The sequence below is a fragment of the Bos javanicus genome, chromosome 11 (assembly GCF_032452875.1).
Source record: "Bos javanicus breed banteng chromosome 11, ARS-OSU_banteng_1.0, whole genome shotgun sequence".
NCBI lineage: Eukaryota > Metazoa > Chordata > Mammalia > Artiodactyla > Bovidae > Bos > Bos javanicus.
In genome coordinates, this window is record NC_083878.1 from 98,360,819 (window position 1) to 98,381,083 (window position 20,265).

Genomic DNA, 20,265 nt, shown 5'->3' on the forward strand with positions numbered 1-20,265 from the left:
CACAGATGTACACAGCAGCATTATTCAAAAAAGTGAAAGCAAACCAGATGTCCAGCAACTGGTGAATGGATACATAAAGTGTGATACATCCAAACAGCGGAAGGCTATTCAGCAGTCCAAGGAGCGCCTAAACACGCTGCAGTGTGAACCACCCTTGAAAACATTCTGCTTAGTGAGAGAAGCCAGTCCCAAAGAGCATACACTGCATGATTCAGTCTCTAAGAAATGTCCAGAAGAGGCAGACTCATAAGAGACAGAAAGACTGATGACCGCCAGATGGGGGAGTTGGGGGAAAAAATGGGAATAACTGCTAATGGGTATGGAGTTTCTTTTCAGGGTGATGAAAACAGTCTAAACTTGACTGTGGTGACAGCCACAACTCTGTGAATATACTAAAAACTTTAAATGGGTGAACTGTGTGGTTTGTGAATTGCAGCTCAAAGAACAAGTTACCGAAACCAAAACAAAAGCATGGTAGTTCAAGTAGAGAGGAAAATGGGGCACAGAGAACAGGGAAGGTGGGTGGGGAGTACCGGACTGAGATGAGAAGCGGGAAGCTGCTCCTCTGGGCAGGGGGTATAAGCCCTGTGGCAATGATGTCTGATCAAGGTCTGCAGTGAAGTGAGGGTGTGGGCTGAGCAAAGACTGGGGGAAAAGCCGTCCTGACGCATGAACAGCAAGTGCAAAGGCCCTGAGGTAGAAACAAACTTGGAGAAGCGGCGTGGGGGTTCAGGGGCTGAATGGGACTGGGGAGGGGAGCAGAGGGGATGAGGCAGTGGAGGGAGCAGGGTTAGGTCATGCTGGACCATGGTGAGAACGCTTGAGCCTTCCCCCTGACAGTGCCTCGGTCTTGCCACGATGGATTCCGGGCTGAGGGCAGCCCGGAGGAGGTGGGTGGAGGGGCACAAAGACCAGACCGCTTCCCATCAGGCAGAGGCCCCAAGCCTGAAAGCAGGGAAAGCTAGGGGGCAGCCAGGGTGCCAGAGCAGACCCTCAACCCCCGCCAGCCCTTCCACTAGCCTGAGCCAGCCCAGGAGTGGCAGCAGCTGCTGCAGTCTGAAGAGGAAGCTCACAGTGCCGGGCGTGTTGAAACACCCAGAGGAATCAGGATTAGTGTCTGGGAATGAAAGCCGGTATCGAATTGTGCGTTCTCTCCCTTCCCTTTTGTGAGTCTGCCATGGGAACGCCGGGCCAGGAAGCCTCCCTGACCGTAGTTCCCGCAGGCCTGGCCAGAGAAAGCCTCGGGGACCCCTCCCAGGCTCGGGTGACAGGCGGCTTCCTCTCCCGCTGTGGGAAGGTGGGCCGGGGCAGGGCTCACGGGATCAGTCCCGCGCCTCCCTCGTGTTTCCACAGGGCTCTAAACACACACTATTAAGTCCCGCCACTCCCACGGAAGCAGCGCGGGGCCTCGCCCTGGCGCACCCCGGGAGGTCATGGCAAGGATAAAACAAGCACCCCAGCAGCAGCCACTCCCTGAGGGCCTACTGTGTGCTGCCCAGAACTCTTCAGCACTGGCTGTTACAATGGCCCACTTCAGAGATGAGGAAAATGAGGCTCAGAAAGGCTGAGAAACCCAGTCACAGAGCAGTGAGGAGCAGAGCTCGGTCCTGACTCGGGGCCCATCTGTGTCCAGAACCAGGGACGGCACAGCCAGGACCCAGCCCTGCAGACGCCTCCAGGGCCCTCTGGAAAGAGGGAGCCAGGACCCCCAGCCAGGTGGTCTGGGGTCCCAGGCACAGGCAGGGATAATGGGGGGAGATGAATATAGACTCAGGGTGGGGATGGGGGCATTCATTAAAAAAAAAAAAAGCAGGAATTAAGATGCCAAGCAGAGGACCAGGAGCCCTAGGTGGGAGCTGAGTTTAGCCAGGTTTAAGGAAATCTCAGGGCTTGATTCACTGAAGAAGAAACTCTCATGAAGCACTTACTAGGTGTCAGGTACTCCTGAAGGACCTAAGAACATAAACAGTGAACAAAACAAAAAAATTCTGCCTTCAAGGGGCTTACAGTTTGGCAGTAGGTAGAAGGCAGACGAAATGAGGCAAAAACACAGCAGACGGTGGGAAGTGCTGTGGAGGAAGGAGCCTGAGGGCAAGACGGCCAGGAAAGGTGTTGATGGGAAGGGGACACCTGAGCAAAAAAGCTGAAGGAGGTGAGACAGTGACGACGATGCAGACACCTGAGGGAAGAATCCAGGAATGAGGGACAGTCAGTGCAAAGGCCCTGAGGTGGGAATCTGCCTGGCACGTTTAGGGAGGCCATGGGCCAAGAAGGCACCACGGCCCCAGGAATAGCAAGGGCCCCTCTTCGGGGCTGCCAAGGGCCCTGAAGGTAACCAGGACGCTGAAAGCTGAGTACCACCTGACACCAGCCATGAGTCGATGGACTGTGGCCCAAGGGGCGGGGGCGGGGATGGGGCCTCTGCGGGCAATGTGGACCTCTGCACACATTCCCGACTCCCCAGGTGCGGTGAGCAGGACGTGGGGGAACAGGGAGAGCGTGAAAAAATTACAAGTGAGCTTCTATGACGAAAAATCATCCAGAAGATGCTCATTAAGAACACACAGGGCTGGGAGGCTTCCCTGGTGTCTGGTGGCTAAGACTCCATACTCTCAATGCAGGGGCCTGGGTTCGATCCCTGGTCAGAGAACTAGATCCCATGTGCCGCGACTAAGAGTTTAAGGGCCGTGACTAAGATCCAGTGCAGTCAAATAAATTTTAAAAAGGAAAAAAATAACACACTCACAGGACTGTGCATCCTCTCACCCACCCTGCTTCCCCTGCTAACGTGGCTTAGAACGGGCTGAGGACTGGAATGTAAAGATGACGGAGCCAAACCCAAAGAGGACACCATCGAGAGCCCTAGGCTGTGGGTTCCCAAACTGAGCGGCCCGCTCCACCTGCAAAGGGGCAGGAAGGGACAGTGGCTGCAGGAAGGAGGGAGCTCGGGCCGGGTCTGGCTAATGTGGGGTGAGGGACTGCAGGGCCACTGTCTTCATGTCTCTCTGAGAATTGTTTCTGTAATTGAACTTGAAATTGAAAAATGAGAAAAGTGTCTGAGGTTAGAAAAACAGTGAAAGTGTTAGTCATTCAGTTGTGTCCACCTCTGTGACCCCATGGACTACAGCCCGCCAAGTTCCTCTGTCCATGGGATTTCCCAGGCAAGAATACTGGAGTGGGTAGCCATTCCCTTCTCCAGGGGATCTTCCCAACCCAGGGATTGAACGTGGGTCTCCTACATTGCAGGCAGATACCTTACCATGTCTGAGCCACCAGGGAAGCCCTGTGAGGTTAGAAGGGCTGGTCAAAAGCCTAAAGGATTTGATGCCCACCTACCTGATTCAAGGCCTGGGCCAACACTCGTCCTCTTGGCAGGACTGGGCAGCCCCTTGTAAGAGACAAAGATGGCCCCGAACCTCCCTCGCCTGGGGTTTCAGGGTTTGAGTCCACGCTGCCAGGGACAGGTAATTACAGAGACTGGGTTTGCAGGGGAGTTTCGTTTTTAGCTTTAAGATATACAATTAGACGTCCAAACCCCAGAGAGGCAGGGCGAGGCCTCTCCACCCACCGCAGCCTGCCGGTGGCCCTCGCAGTGACAGAATTCAGCTATTTCTGGGCTGTCCTGAAATAGAGCAGAGCACCCTACCAGGCTGGTGTTTCCCTCAGAGCTCCCCTGGCCCCAGATCCTGACCAGGGCCTCTCTTATGCATCCACAAAGCCTCCCTGTGGGCGCCAGCTCGGTGCCAGGCCCACGCGGGCAGGGGGTACACAACCAGAGCAGACACCCTCAGGAGCCCCCAGCTCAGTGGGGAGATACACTTACACAAAAGTCAAATGCAAGTCAGTCGTGTCCGACTCTTTGCGACCCCACGGACTATAGAGTCCATGGACTTCTCCAGGCCAGAACACTGGAGTGGGCAGCCTTTCCCTTCTCCAGGGATCTTCCCAACCAACCCAGGTCTCCTGCACTGCAGACAGATTCTTTACCAGTTGAGCCACAAGCAAAGCCCAATTACACAAAAAGTGACTTGACAAGTGTTGCCAGCATCCTAGGAAGGGAAAGGGCTGCAAACGAGCTGAAGAGATCAGGGGCCTGACTGGGTCGGGGGCAGTGACCCCACACCTGGGACTTCAATGCTGGGGCTGGCTGGACGAAGACACAGGGAGACGGGCCAGGCGGTGGGAAGAGCCCAGGACCACCTGGAAGGAAGGAGGCCGGGGGGGCGGGACCAGGCAGGTGAGGGCGAGGTGCATGAGTGACCCGGAGGCCCGTCACTGGGAGCCGGGACTGCATCTATGAAAGGGTGATCCCACCCACCATGTGGGGCTGTCTGGTGACCCACTGGGCTGTGTCCAGCTCCCTTCTCCTCTGCTCAGCCCAAGGGGGATACAAAGAGTTCTGCCAATCTGGGGTGCGGGGGTGTGGTGACTATGTCATCCTAGCATCCGTCCCACCGTGTATCAGGGACCAAGAGAAAGGCAGCCGACCACCTTTGCAGCCCCACACAGATGGGGGCACAGGGCATCTCTCGGCCAGCACTGCCTCCCCGGAGCTCACAACAAGAGCTGCACAGAGCAGGACTCTTGTTCGAGAATGTCCTCCTGCCTCCAGGCTCATCTTTAACCAGCAGTAAAACCCAGCCCTCTCACTGAGCCTGTTCCACAGGACACATGTTTTGTATACACGGGCATGGTCTTCGACCACAATCCTAGGAGGCATGTGCCAGTGTTGGCCCCATTTCACAGATGAAGAAACTGAGATCCAGGGAGGGGCAGAACAAGCCCAACCAAGGCGGGACAGAACAGGGTCAGAGGCTGACCCAAGGCCACCCCTTCACTTCTTCCCCATGCTGTTGCCCCTCAAAAACAGGAAGCAAAGTGGACACCTGGGTGGAGCAAATGTTTCTTCCCAGGCTCCCAGCAACTGAAAGGCCAGGAAGCGAGCCACCATTCTTAGCCTTTCAGATGGAGAAATATGGGGCTCCCAGCGAGAGCCCCCTACCCCCAGAGTTGGGGTTCCGTGGTTCCCCAAGGGTGGCCCACTGGCACATCCCTAGCTCCTGGCCCAGACCAGCCTCACTGCCCAGAAAATGTAAGATCCCAGAGCCTTAGCAATGGCAATTCACTCCAGTACTCTTGCCTGGAAAAATCCCATGGATGGAGGAGCCTAGCATCTATGGGATTGCAAAGAGTTGGACGCGACTAGGCAACTAACCAGAGAAGGCAATGGCACCCCACTGCAGTACTCTTGCTTGGAAAATCCCATGGACGGAGGAGCCTGTTAAGCTGCAATCGATGGGGTCGCTAAGAGTCGGACACGACTAAGCAACTTCACTTTCACTTTTCACTTTCATGCATTGGAGAAGGAAATGGCAACCCACTCCAGTTTTCTTGCCTGGAGAATCCCAGGGATGGTGGAGCCTGATGGGCTGCCGTCTATGGGGTCGCACAGAGTCAGACATGACTGAAGTGACTTAGCAGTAGCAGCAGCAGAGCCTTAGCACTGCCCCCAGTCTCCATCAAGCAGCTGACAAGGGGTCAGTGCCATAGGGGCTACCTCCTGGCCTCAGGCTGGCTACAGCCCACAGGCTGTCGCATCTACAGGGTCCTTGCAGATAGGGACCAAAGCGGGGCCATCTGGGGTGAAGGCACAGCTCAGACCACAGGAAAGTTGAGAGGGTCTCAGTGGGAGTCTCCAAGCAGGAAAGTTGAGAGGGTCTCAGTGGGGGTGGGGGTGGGGCCATAGAAGGGCTCCAGCCTGACCCAGCCTCAGTCCCTCACCTTCCCAGGCTGGCTGCAAGCATTTGTCTGTCTTGTGCCCAGCAGAGAGCCGAGCGGCTCCACCACGGTCACGGTCTAGGAGTGGGGGTGCTGGGGCATGGGAGGACAGAGCTTCTTAGACTCGAATCAACACTGAAAAACCTTTGGTTTGTCACAAACCAAGATTCCCGGGCCCCGCCAGAACTAGACTCTGTCACGGCAGGATTTCTCCACTTCAGCACTGCAGATGTTTGAAACCATTCCGGGGTTTTTTTGGGGGGTGTCCTGTGCATCACAGGACATTTAGCAGCATCCTACCACGAGCACAAGTCCAGCTGTGACAACCAAATATGTCCCCAGATACTGTCAACTGTCTGGAGGCAAAGACATCCCAGGTTGAGAACCACTGCTGCAGACCCTGGACTGGACTTTTTGAAAAGCTCCCAGGTTAATTCCGAGGCAGGAGTTGGGCACCCGGCTAAGAGAGCGCACATCAGTGAGCACAGAGTGGGACCCTGCGGGCTCCCGGCCCCACTGTACTCCTGTGTTCCTGGGAGGGCTGGTCCCTCCCTTTCTGCCCCTAGGAGGAGAGATAAGCAGAGCAAGGCTCCATCACGTGAATCCCTCGCCCCCACCCCCACCCCCACCCCAGGCAGTCACGGCATCCCGCCTGCACTCCCAGCCACTCAGGCTCTGTGATCTCCTGTCCTTGGCTGGTTTCAAGTGGTCGCAGTGATGCAATCAAGGTTCCCGGCTGTTGAAGCCCAGACTGGGGCCAGGGGAGGCGAGAGAATCATAAGGAAATGATTTAAATCGACAACATCTGCCTTTGCTTCCCTGAAGAGCAGCGAGTCCAGTCGCCTGGGGAGGGGCCCACCCCGGGGGAGCAGACAAGGCGGCCGTCCAGGGGCTGCAGGGCGGTGGAGCCTCCATTCCAGTGACGTGGCCCACGCGGCAGCCAGGCAGCATCTCGCTCCTGCCAGGAATTCAGGGCCTTGTGCGGGGGAAGCAGCTGGTTGTGGTTCTGACACGGCCAGCCCCTCCTCCTGGGATGCAACGAGGCAGCAAGAAGTTCCTAGAAGTCGGGCCACTCTGGCGCGGTGAGAAAGCATTAGGGTCAGGAGGAAAGAGATTCTGCAGGCGGATGCCCCTGGCCTTGAATCCTGCCGCTCACCAGCCCGGAAACCTTGAGCTGGATCAAAAAAACCCAAAGTGGAGACTTCCCTGGTGGTCCCGTGGTTAAGAATCCGCCTAGCAAAGCAGGGGATGTGGGTTCAATCCCTGATCTGGGAACTAAGATCTCACATGCTGTGGAGCAACTAAGCCCAAGCACCACAACGAAAGATCCTACATGACCCAGTGTGCGTGTGTGCTCAGTCATGTCTGATTCTTTGCTACCCTGGACTGGAGTTCACCAGGTTCCTCAGTTCATGGGATTTTCCAGGCAGAATACCGGAGTTGGGTTGCCATTTCCTACTCCAGGAGGATCTTCCCGACCCAGGGATCGAATCCACGTCTCCTGTGTCTTTTGCATTAGCAGAAGGATTCTATACCACTGAGCCAACTGGGAAGCCCACATGACCTGACGCAACCAAATCATTAAAACAATTTATAAAACAAAGTGGGCAGGTGCTGGCCTCTCCATTTTACAGACATGGGCACACTGCCTCCCAGCTTTGCCCTCCAGACTTGCCCGTACCCGGAGGCAGGCTCTGCAGGCAGCTCGGCAGCTCCCAGGTGAACATGCAGGGATGCGATTCTCAGCAGACGCAACAGGCCACTCCCTCTTGCTCTTAGAGCCCAAGAGGACAGCAGGCTGTTGGAAGGGATCCAAAGTAAACTTGCTGGCTTTGACCCAGGAATGGTCCAAACACAGGCACCTGGGTGAAGGTGCCCCCCCGACTAAGTGTGGCCCAGCCCAGCTCGTTTCCGGGGTACTCTGCCTCGTGCCAGGGGCTGCTCAAGCATGAACCCTCTGCAGGCACAGACACCACCCACTTCACAGATGAGCAAACATACACTCAGGGAGTCCACAGGTCACTCAAGAGGTGAGGGATGAACTGCACCCCCAAGCCCTACCTCAGGAGCCCACCCCTATCCCCTGCCATGCAGGATTGCTGGGAAAATGCTCCCAGACAGAAGAGCTGTTCTCAGGAGCATCGTCAACATTCCTGAGCTTTTCGGGCTGACCCTTCATGAATCTCAATACTAGAGAAGAGGCAGTCTTGAGACCAGTCTTACCCTAAAGGAGGTGTGGTCACACGAGGTCAGAATGCATGGTCAGTGGGGCATGACCCTGGGCCAAACCTATTAAGCAAGACCTGCTGGTGTTGGGGACCAAACCTCGTCAATCCAGGGTGGAAGGGAGAGTGGGGAAATGTTCCTGGAGGAGTTCATGTCAGCTTCCTGCCTACTTATCGGGCGCTGAACTGACAGCTCTCCCTGCCTGACCTCCTGGAGTCCACACCCTAAGCCTGGGAGGTAGGAACCATCATCCCCACATCACAGGCAGGGAAACTGAGATTCAAGGCACAGAAGCCACCTACCCCAGGTGTGGCCGGGAGATCTGGTCTGAACCCACAGCTGTCTCATCTTGGAATCTCAAACCAGGCCCAGGCCCTCGAAATTCAAAGCAAGAATCCACAGCTGGGCTAGAGTAGCAACTTTCCCTCCCTCAGAACCCTCAACTGTAAAAAAACAGAGCTAAAGGGTCAGCTTATTTAACTTCTATGCAGAGTACATCATGAGAAACGTTGGGCTTGAAGAAGCACAAGCTGGAATCAAGATTGCCGGGAGAAATATCAATAACCTCAGATATGCAGATGACACCACCCTTATGGCAGAAAGTGAAGAGGAACTAAAAAGCCTCTTGATGAAAGTGAAAGAGGAGACTGAAAAAGTTGGCTTAAAGCTCAACATTCAGAAAACGAAGATCGTGGCATCTGGTCCCATCATTTCATAGGAAATAGATGGGGAAACAGTGGAAACAGTGTCAGACTTTATTTTTGGGGGCTCCAAATTCACTGCAGATGGTGACTGCAGCCATGAAATTAAAAGACGCTTACTCCTTGGAAGGAAAGTTATGACCAACCTAGATAGCATATTGAAAAGCAGAGACATTACTTTGCCAACAAAGGTCCGTCTAGTCAAGGCTATGGTTTTTCCTGTGGTCATGTATGGATGTGAGAGTTGGACTGTGAAGAAAGCTGAGCGCCGAAGAATTGATGCTTTTGAACTGTGGTGTTGGAGAAGACTCTTGAGAGTCCCTTGGACTGCAAGGAGATGCAACCAGTCCATCCTAAAGGATATCAGTCCTGGGTGTTCATTGGAAGGACTGATGCTGAAGCTGAAACTCTAATACTTTGGCCACCTCACACGAAGAGTTGACTCACTGGAAAAGACTCTGATGCTGGGAGGGACTGGGGGCAGGAGGAGAAGGGGACGACAGAGGATGAGATGGCTGGATGGCATCACTGACTCAATGGACATGAGTTTGACTGAACTCCAGGAGTTGGTAATGGACAGGGAGGCCTGGTGTGCTATGATTCATGGGGTCGCAAAGAGTCGGACACTACTGAACAACTGAAGTGAACTGACTGAAAGGGTCAGCTATGTGTGGGCGGTGGGGGGGGGGGGGTTCCCTTCCTGAGCCCCTGAGATCCCCAGCAGGACCGTTCACAAGACAAGGGTGCAGAAGGCAGACAGACTGGGGCCCAAGGCCTGGATCTGCCCCCCCACTGGACACGTGACCTCTCTGGACCTCAGTCACTGCCCTGTCTCACAGGTTTGCTAAGAGGCTGAATGAGAGAGCAGGGCCTGGCACACACCAGAGTTCACACACACAAAAGGGGACATGTCCATTACCATCAGAAGTAACTGAGACAGACGGTCCACAAGAAGACAGGCGTGCAGGGCCCCTGATGGAGGCCCTGCTTCCCCACCCCAGGACATGTATGCTCCAGGACATTTCCCCAGACTTTGAACCTGGCTTGGACATCCCGGAAGGCGGACTGGCAGGTAGCCCAGGCATGCTCAGGCCGCTCCTGGCTGACTCACACCTGGGTGGAGACTGAGTCACCCACGGAAGGGAAGAAACAGGAGGGAGGAATCCCCAACTCTGGAGTTCAGTTCCGTGAAGAGCTGGACTCGAGTGAGTCACAGGGATGTCCCTGTCCTCTGAGCCTCTACCCAGCCCCAGAGCCTTTCCTGAAAGCACCCTCCTCAAAACTACTACAGACACATTACTTCCCCTTCTGGGTCTACGTATGGTGAAAACGAAGGACTTCCCTGGTAGTCCCAGTGGTCAAGACCCTACACTTCCAACGCAGGGGACACGGGTTCAATCCCTGCTCAGGGAACTAAGATCCCACATGCTGCACACTGTGATCAAAAAAAAAAAGAAAAACGGAAGGAAGCTTCTATATCCCAGAGTGCAGGCGTCTTGGAGGCAGGGCCTCTGTTTCACTCACTGATGCTTCTCACATCCTAAGGATGGCACCTGGCGCAGGGAGGCACTCAGTAGGTCTCTGATGACTAGATCAGTGACATCCACAGTCCGGCTCCCAATAAGGAGCCCTAGACCCTTCTTGCGCTGAGATTTCCACCTCCAGGAAAGTGGCCTCCAGCTGTGGTCAGGACATGTACTCTAGCTTTCGGTGGTCTTCGAGGAGTGAGAGGTCATCACCACCTCTGGATCTGCCCCCAGGTGGTCCCACTGCTCCTGGTCCCTGGGTCAGGCCTCCTCTTGCATGCAGGGGCAATACCCAGTCAAAGACCCATCCCCAGAGAAGACAAGGGTCAGGGCCAGAGTGGGCGGGAGTGGCTGATGCCACCCCTCTCGCCCCGTGCTCAGCACTTCCGGGAGAGCTGATGTATCCAATGGTCCTCCCCTAGCTGAGGGGCGCTGGGTCAGGGGCCATGGCTGTCTCCGCCACTGCTGGGCCCAGTGCCCAGGGCAGGAGCCTGGCTCTAATCGCAAATGTTTGCTGAAGGGGGTGAAGCACAGGAAGAGAGAAAGAGAAACAATTAAGGGGAGAGAGGGAGCAAGGTGAACCCTTCCTTCCTGCTCCCATCCCTGGATCCCCTCCAATAACAGCCCTGGACTGACAGCCACCACTGCCAGCCTTTCCAGGGCCCTGACTCGGTGCCAGGGTTTCTGCTGCATACGTAATGGGGACAGGGGAGGGTGGGTGACCCACTTAATCCAAGCACCAGGAAGGAGCTCATCGCCCCATTTCACAGAAGAGGAAAGCAAGGCTCAGAGAGATCCGGTGGTCTGGCAGCCTTGGGAGCCCACCCTCCATCTGAACCGCCAAGGCCCACACCCAGCCGACCCTGCCAGGGTTTCAAGAGGCGGAAGGAAAAATCCCCAGCCAGAGAAGACTGTTGGCAGCTGCCAGGAGGAGTTATGGCTCATAACTGATGCTTATTGGGCTCGGGCAGGGATGGTTCAGGCCACCCAGCCAAAAAGACCCTGGAAAGACCAGAGGATCCCCCCCAGCCCCCCCACCAGGCTCACAGGTGCCCGGCCTGATCAAAAGGGTGGGCATGCCCAGGCCGCTTCTCAACACAGACACGTGCACACGCCGGGGCACAGCTGGCAGGCTCTCACAGCAATCCTGAGTAACCAGCCACCTAAGAAGCAGGACCTCACAGGTCCCAGAAGTCTTCTCCAGACACGACCTCCCCCCCACAACCCAAGCCAGCATTATCCTGACTCCTATCAGGATGGGTGGCTTTAATCAGAATGCTTTTGAACTTTATATAACTGGCCCGGCACGGCATGCTCTTGGGTCTGGCTTCCTTCCCTCAGTGTTGTTTGCCGCACTATACTTGTTGTGAGTGGCAACGGCTGCTGCGTGGCTGGCTGGGAGTTTGGTTTTTAATCATTCCATGATGACAGAGGTGGGAAACCGCTCCTATCAGCTGATGCCGCCTCACCTCCTGCCACCTGGAGTCCCAAGCGATCAAGCCCATGGCTGCCCCTGGGGGTTCTACAATACAGCTCTGATTCACGTCTTTTCATGGCCCCTTGCCCATGGCTCCCCAAACTCCCAAGCCCAGCATTCTGCCTGGGGCGGGACACAGCAGGGGGGCAGGGCAGTAACCCCAGGAGGCAGCACAGGCCCCCCCACACCCAGAAGGTGCTCAGGAACTCGTCCTGGGGGACTGGGGGTGGGGGTGCTCTCGCAGAGGAAGTGGTGGGAGGTAAGGGTGCCTTTGCGTGCGAGAAGGATCCAGACTTCTGCCTTCCCCGGCGGCCTCCCAGGCGCCAGGCATGCACCGCCAACCCTCTTGGCAGGTTTAGTCTGGTTTCAGCTGCCCCGTGCCTGGCCCTGTGCTAGGCAGGTAAGCCCTGATCTAGAAAGCCCTCCTTCCCCCTTCCTGAGCACCCTCTGCCCTGCTGGATGGATGAGGAAGCCCAGAGCAGACAAGGCGGACAAGGCTGTTGGCTGTGGTTACAGAGCCAGAGGGTAGTTGCCAAGGTCCAAGGGCAGACGCCGGGGCAGGGACCAGCCTCTGCCTCCTCCCCACCCCGCGAGGAGCAGCCCCCGTCTCCACACCCAACACAACCCACCGGTGCCCCCAGCTGCCTCTCAATTGCAGCCTCTGAGCCCCAAGGCGGTGCCCAGCTGCCCGGTAGGCGGCGAGGGCTGCTCCTGACACATGCTGATACCCCTGGCACCAGGCTGGGGAGGGCCTGGGTTCAGGCAGCTGGCGGTGACTGGCACTTGGTCCATCACCATCAGCACCCACGCTGGTTCAGGGCCAAGGGAGAAACGTCCCAGGCCCACGCCAGTGCCTGCCCTTGGCACAAGGCCCCAGGACTAAAATGCAACAGAGGCCACGCCAAGTCTGGGGCTGGAGCTAAGAGGCATGGTCCACCAGGGTGCACAAGGCCAAAAGTGGGGCCAGGGAAGGCCTTGCAGGGGAGGGGGCTCTCGGGCTGAGCAGGAGTTTGGCCACGTAAAGCGGGGAAATGGAGTCTGAGGACAGGGCAGCTGCAGAAGCAAACAGCTAGAGGAGTAAGGTGGGGTGAAGTCAGGCAGCCCGGGGGCCTCCCAGGGACCTTGGCATCGCCCCCTGCTCCCCCGGCCCCGACACAGTCTGCCCTCTACTTCGGGCGGGGAGCAATCTTCTGTCTCCCAGCGAGGGTCACACAACTGACTGTGCGGAAGGCCCCCTCCCTCCTTCTGCACTTCCTGTGGAGAAGCCCCCACACCCCACTAGCCCAGCCCAACCCAGGGGAGCACTCCAGCTCTCCCTGGCTTGGAGCCAAGCCCCGCAAGACAGAGCAGGTTCAAGCCAGCAAAGGCGAGAAAGTGCAGAGACCCCACACTGGGGACCCTGAATTCCAGTGTGAGGCCCAGCTTCTTAGACACTTGGGAGCCCACCTGCTCCCAGCCCTCCGGAAGGAACTCTTCCCCACACCATCCCTAGAATCCCGAGACGGAGACAGCACCCCAGGCAGTCCTGGCCCCTGGGGCAGTTCCCCGGCCAGAGGGACAACTGAAGGTGGCTCCATCCAGCCCACCGCCTTGACTCAGCTGGGGACGAGCTGGACCTCTGATGGTCATTATCTCACCGCGTCCTCCCAAGAACACTGCGGGCAGCTCCTGAGGCTGGGGGGCTGAGGCCCATGCCCAGGGTCGAACAGGCGACAAGAAGCAGAGGAGGACGGGTATGTCCTCCCCGGGCCTGTTGGGGGGACAAGCCTCCAGCCGGACCAAACAGGCAGTGCGTCCTCCAGCAGGGCACCTTTCTCCCAACCGTAGGCTGGCCACTCCCCACTGACATTTGCGCAGATGGAGGGGCCGATGGTTCCAGGCCTGCATCTGAGAACTGTCTATTCCAAGCCTGGGCACCAAAAGCAGCTCAGAGCAGAGGCTGAGGGTTTGCAACGACTGCCCCAAGCAGACACCAAGGCCGGGCCACGGGCTGGGTGACTTTAGGCCTCACCAAGGCCACCAACGGCACAGTGTGCGACCCCACGGAGAGCTGGAAGGCCTGGGGGCAGGGGGACAGCCCTGGGGTCACAGAGCACACTGAGGCCCTGGGGGCAGGTCTGGTGTCCCCAGAAGCCCTAGCACTTGCCAGGCCAGGTGGATAATGAAGAGTGAAAGCCGTTGTCCGCGGCCCACATCACTTCCAGGTCTCGTTCTAAGTGAATCTGACATCTCTCCCCTGCTCAGACCTTCCGGGGCTGTGCGATGAGATGAAGATAAATCTATATTGGTTGCCATGGGTGATATACTGCTCATTTCAGCAGCAGGCTAGCGACTGCAGGGTCACCAGACTGCACACACCAAGTCCCCAAGCTCCCAGGATCCATGGGCAGATACGCCAGCAGCCCAGACAGGGCTTCCAGAATGCAAGTCAGGACTTCCAAGTACTGAGCAAGCAGAGTTTAAAGCCTCTCCAGGCCCTCAGACACACGGTGTGGACGCTGCTGCAAATCCCGGGCCAGAGAGCTTCCCAGAACTGAGCTCCATGTGAGGCACAGGCCTCGGGGAACAGCCCCGGCTCCATGGGGCCCTATCACCTCAGGTCAGGGCTCTGCCACTGCCAGGCTGGCAGGCAGGCATGTGGCCGGGGTTGCCAGGGTGGCACCTGCCAATGGTGCGGCCAGCTGGCGGCAGAGGCCGGGCCCCGGGAGCAGACACCAAGGCCAGGCAACAGGCTGGACGGCTTCAGGCCTCATCAAGCGCACCAGCCGCAGTCTGACCCCAGGGGAGCCCACAACTGGCCTGAAGCCACTACCCGGGTGCCAGCAAGATGTCTCACTACCAGTGCCCGCCTCCTCAGGCCCCAGCTTGCCCATTGAAGGCCTCCCACAGGGGCCCTGGGGACCAGGCAGATCACCACCAGGGACCCAAGGGTGTGAGGAGGGGTCAGGAGGAGCCCAGAGCAGGCAGCCCACGGAAGAGGCAGCTTGGGCCAGACGCTGTCACGTGACACGGTCACCAGATGCACTGATTTAAAAGATTTTTTTTCCTTTTTATGCTGTCAAAACCTGTTAGACCCCTGTACAGGGCAACAAAACCCCAGCATAAGCTCCATGAGGGCAAGGACCATGTCCAGCCTGGGGTGGGTGCCCAGTCGACATCTGTCAAGCAGACAGATGACCGAATAGAAAGGCTTCCCGAGTTGGTCCTGGGAGGACCCTTCCCAGGTGTGCCTGGCTGTGAAGTCTGTGAGGCCCGCAGACGCACTGTCCCCCACGCCCCTGCCATGGGGAACCCCCCGGGAGCCGGGCTCTCTGCTCCCGGTCACTTCTTGAAGCCCGGGTCCAAGAGGGTGCTCAGTAAATGCGGAGTAGGGACCCGGGCCTGCCGGCCTCCTCCTCTGCCCTCCCCGCCCGGTCTGTGAAAGGAAGTGGTGGCCCCGCCAACCTCGGGGTCCCATTGCACCCCCACATCCCTGTCCCCTTGGGCCCAAGAGACAGAACCGTGAGTCCATCTCCAGACCAAGATGTGCGGGAGAGCCTGCCGTGTGGGCCAGCAGGTTCGAGAGGCGTCTGCAGCCTTTTCCATGGAGGAAGGGCGAGGCCCCACCAAGCCCGAGGTGTATGTGTAAAAGGCCTGGCTTCCCCGGGCCCGCGGCCTCCAGCTGCAGAGCTGACCTGTCCAAGACTCTTCTTCAGACCTCTCCAAATGCCAAGCAATCCTCAGAGGGCTTCCATCCCGGCCTGCTCATGGCCAGGCCCGCGGAAGGAAGGCAGCGTCCGTCTTGTGAGCAGGCGTGCCCCCTTTCAAAAGGTTGCCCCGGTGAAAACCCCACTGAAGAAATCATTGAAAACTGAAAGCGGTCACAGAAGAAAGTACAGGGTGGGAGCCCACCCAAGTCACGTGTCTGTTTGTAGACAGCCTGGCACCAGGTCCAGAGCAGGAAGAGCCCCTGGTCTCTCCCTGGCCCAGCCTGCCCCTTCATGCAAAGAGGGGCTCTGAGGCACCCGGGAAGAGGTCAGGGCCAACCAGAGCTGTGCCATGAGCTCCTCCTACGAGATGACCCTGAACGAGTAGTAACTTCACTGGCCCAGGAGGCTCGCTCTGCCTGTCCCCTCCACAGAGGCCTTGCTGTCCGGTAGATCCGCGCCTCCCTCTCGTTCCCTCCCACCACCAGACACGTGCACGGGGCAGGCCGCAGGCCCGGTGCCAGCCGGGCGCACAGACCTCTCAGGATGTTTGGGATTCCTCCAGCCTGAAAGACAGATTGGCTCAAGGCTGGAAGCCTGCGCCTGGCCTGCCCTGGGGAGACCACGACCTGGCCCGCGGCTTCCCGGCTCACAAGTCTTGGCTGGGATGCGTCCCTCCTGGGACCCCTGGGAAAGCCTCCCAGATGCCATTCGGATGCATCTGCTTAGAAGGCCTCTGGGCAGAGACCTTGGCAAATGCCCACTGTGCCCCAGTGCCAGCCCGCGCCTGGCACTGAGTTCACAGCAACGACGTCGGCCCCATACCCACCTGCAGCCCCGAGGCCCCTTTTCCTCAGATCTCACCAGATCGAGCCCAGTGCCTCGAAGCGATCCCAATCTGGATTTCCCTGTTGCACCCAGCCCACGGGAAAGAACCTCCTTCCAAGGTCTGGGGACATCACACGGGCCTGCAGCTGCTTCTGGCCCTCCGCCACCAAGTCTAGATCACAGCTCTGCCAGGCCCCAGCGAGGTGATGCGGGTATACCACTTTAGGTCTCTTGATCCCAATTTCCTCATCAGCTCATGGGTGGGGTTTAAGGACTCAGCAGATCACACATTCTAGGTGTTTAGTGGGTCCCTGACGTCTCACAGTGCCCAATCGAAGGCAGCTTAAACCCTAATGATAAAATGGTTATTTTTGCAATTGCATTTCTAGCCAGGTGACGCCTCCGGATGGCCGAGAGGATTAACAGACACTCTGTGTGCAGAAACACTCGGCGTGGCACGCAGCACAGAACCTGGTAACCATGAGGATCACGGTTCGTAAGGAGGCCTCAGAGAGGTGAGGCTGGGGAAACAGTGCAATGAACCACCTGTTCTACCTGCTCAAATTGGGTCAGGCTGGAGCTGTGTACCCGGCTGTTGCCATGGCACCCAACACACAGGGAAACACTCTAAGCTAGAAGTGTGGTTGCTGCAGGAGTGGGGCCTCAGGCCTGCTTCACTCAGACACCTCCCATGCTGCCACTACCCCTGCTTTCTGGACCACATCAGGGATCCCTGAGGTTGGGGCAGTACACCGACCACCTAAGCAGGTCTCATACCCCTGACCCCACCCCAACTCCAAAACAATGGGGCTTTGGCCCTCTGGGCAGAGTGAGGGGCGCTGTGAGGAGGGGCTCCCAGGCTGCAGACCAGGGTGAGTGGAAGGGGAGTGGATGGGGTAGGAACCTAGGAGCCCTCATCTCCTGAGAAAACGCCAAAGCGCCTCTATGCAGCCTCAGGTCCCAACATGTCTGTTCCCTCCAGCCACACCTGCCCAGCAGCGAACAGGTACCCAGAGCCCACTTCGTGCCTAGCTGTATGGGGTTCAGTGCCAGCTCTTCCCTCCTCATCCCACTCAGCTTTCATCCAGGGTGAGGGTTGGCAAAGGCTGTCGAGACTCAGCCGGGTTTAGGGAATCCATGGCCCGTGGCCAAGAGGGAAGAAGGGGAGAGAGAGGAGAAATCCAGATGCTGCAGGCTGAGATCTGGAATTTTTCAGACTTTCCCGCATGAGGGGGCAGGTTTGGGGCAATGGAAAGGCTGACAGGTAGGGTGGCAGGGGCCCCAGGGCCTGGGAAGCCCAGCTGACTTTAGCCTGGGGCTGAATACTGACTTCTCAGTAGAATCCAAGACTGTGCCCGCAACCCTCAGCTCAGATGAGAGCCCCCCACTGCTGACTCCAGCTGGTACCCCCAAGATGGAGGAGGGGCCTGGGGTCTGGACCCCTCTACCATAGTAACTGCAGCGGCTGCAACGATTTGCCTGGCCAGACGTGGTACATACATTATCCATTCCCCGTCACAACTGTAGTAGTGGGTATGACCTCCCATTTCACAGAAAAAGAAACTTAAGGCGCAAAGGTAGAACACGGTAGTGGCTAAAAGCGCATCCTGAGTTTGAATCTGGCCTCTGCTGCCATAACACAGGCAAATTACTCCTTCTCCAAGCCTCAGTTTCCACCTCTATAAAATGGGAATAATCTTACAGGGCACCCCCCACCAACCAACCTCCACTCTGCTCCATGGCATAATCAAAGGGTTAAGTGAGAGGTACTAGTAAAATAGGGTACAAAGGACCAATAACTTAACTTGCTGGTCTCTGGAATCAGAGAGGTTAGGTAACTTGCCCTAGGTCACCCAGCCAGTGAGGGGCCGACACCCCAGGCCCCAGCTCTGAGCATTCTCTTTACCAGAAAGGTTGGGCTGCTGTGTGTGTGGCCGGCGGGATCACAGGCTCCCACCCCCACAGCAAAGGGCAGCCCTTGTCTGAATTCCTCAGATAAGCAGCTCCCAGCCCCAGCGAGCGGGCCCAAGTGCACAGAGAAGGCGCGCTCCGCCCCGTTCCACACCGGAGGTTCCTAAATCTGGGTTAGGCTATAGGCCTCCTCTCTCTCCTCCCAGCGGAACATTGGACCACCAGATTCATCCAATAAGTCTCCAAACAGGCCGAGTTTAGTCGAAAACTGCCTCCTGTGGGGTCCCTGGCAGACCACTTACTTCCTCTTTTTGGGGCCTCAGTTTCTCCACCTGTAACAGGCAACCCCATCTCACAACTATGGGGCAGCCCCAGCTAATTGTGCTCACAAGGAGGCCTGAGGAGCGAAGGGGCAGCCCAGCCAATGAATCACAGGCCCTGGACCACGTTCTCTCTGCTGAAACTTCTCCACAACTGGGACCGAGAGACCTGTAACTGGGCCCAGAAAGTGGCCGAGCTGAGACTCCAACTCCCATCTGTCACACTCCAGGACGATGTGACTCACGGAGTGGGGGGGTGCCGGGCAGTGGGCACAGCTTGGGAACTCGGGCCACTCTCAGCAACAAGCTGGGCAGCTGGGACTGCAGGATTGGGAAGAACACAAAACTAAACTTGACCGAGCTTCTTTCTTTCGAGCTTCTTTCTTTCAGCGAGGGCAGCAGCCTCCGTGACAAGGGCATTTGCAATGCAAAGCAGTCCAGCTCCAGCCAGAAGAGGACGGTCACTCGGAGGGGGCTGGGCGGGTCAAAATCCAGCCCCCACCCTCCAGCCAGACACGGAGTGCCCGGGGGCCGGACCTTCCCGGGCGTCAGGGAGTGCCAGGGAACCTGTGGCTGGCAAGGGCTCTAAATCATATGACAGCCTGAGCGGCCAGCTGGGTGCAAGATGCCCTGGAATACTCTCCCCTTCTCAGCCCTTCAAGGCCAAACTCCGCTGGGCTCTGCCTGCAAGTCTGCAGAATGGGCCTACTGTGGGCTGTATGTGTGCAAGGCCCCGAGCGGGGGTTCAAAGAACAGACACCCCCCCCCAACCAGGTATCCATCTGGTCACCTGCAGGCGGGTGCCCCGCACCCTGCCAGTCCCTCAGGCCCAGACCTCCCAGATCACTCAGTCCTGCCTTGTGCAAATCTGCCCCAGACACGCATAATCTCCAGGACTCCTGTGGGTCCCAAGGGGCACTTCCACACCTGCCAAGTGGCTAGATTTAGCTCCTCAAACCCCGCTTTGCACCCCTCTTTGCGCCCACCCCGCATGCAGGCAAGACTGCCCCAGCTCCTACCTTGATGACAAACTGACAAAGTCCCCGCCATCCAGCAGCCGGACCTTGCAGAAGAGAACCCCATTCACGAAGGGGACTGCAGTCAGCTCCTCCAGGGTGAAAGTGGTTTGGAATTTGAATTTCTTCTTCTTCATCAAGAAAGCCATGAGCGAGTTCCCTGAGTCTGAAGCCCCGAAGGCCAAAAAAAAAAAAAAAAGCAGGGGGAACCAGAAATCCCCAGGGTTCTTTTCCCTACCACCACACCCCCTCCTCAAAACACCGGAGCCGGATCCCGCCCAGATGGTGGTTGAGGCAGCAGAGCTGATGGGGAGCTGAGTCCGGAAGCCCCGGGTCCGAACGACCAGTCCAGTTCGCAGGCCGGCAGGCTTCACCCTCAGGGAGCTGGGGCTTGGACGGGTTCCGAGTGGCCGGGGGCTTCACCGGCCATGTAAACATTGGGGCATGGTCCAGGAATCAAGGGCAGGGATGGCGGGCGGCGCGCGAGCGGCCGTGCTGGCGGACAGCATCCCGAGAGCTGCGGTCCCCGGAGAGCTCACGCCGCGCGACCAGGCGCGGCGGGCGGACCGGTGAGACTGAAGGCGACGGGCGGCCCGGTTGAGGGTTGAGGGCCGAGGGCGGCCCCGCCCCCGCCCCGCTGGCGGCCGGGGGTGGCGCCCACGCCGCGCCCACGCCCCCGCACCTGGGTGCCAGGCAGCGGCGCAGGTGAGTCCGGGGAGGCCGAGGGCACCCCCAGGGGGCGGTCGAGAGCGCTGCGGGGGGCGGGGAGGCCCCCTCTCTCCGGGAGGTGCTTCGA

General features: G+C 57.9%; 1 protein-coding gene across 2 annotated transcripts in view; it reads right to left on the reverse strand.

The window, feature by feature from the left end:
- EEIG1 (estrogen-induced osteoclastogenesis regulator 1) overlaps positions 1-20,058 on the reverse strand; it is a 36,467-nt gene extending 16,409 nt beyond the window's left edge. Inside the window, exon 1 of one of the 2 annotated variants that reach the window (XM_061433622.1) lies at positions 19,473-20,058. In XM_061433622.1, coding sequence (XP_061289606.1) covers positions 19,473-19,618 — 146 coding nt within the window. In that variant the 5' untranslated portion in view covers positions 19,619-20,058. The remainder of the gene's footprint in view (positions 1-19,472) is intronic. The other variant, XM_061433623.1, reaches the window with a different exon arrangement.
- Positions 20,059-20,265: the final 207 nt, after the last annotated feature.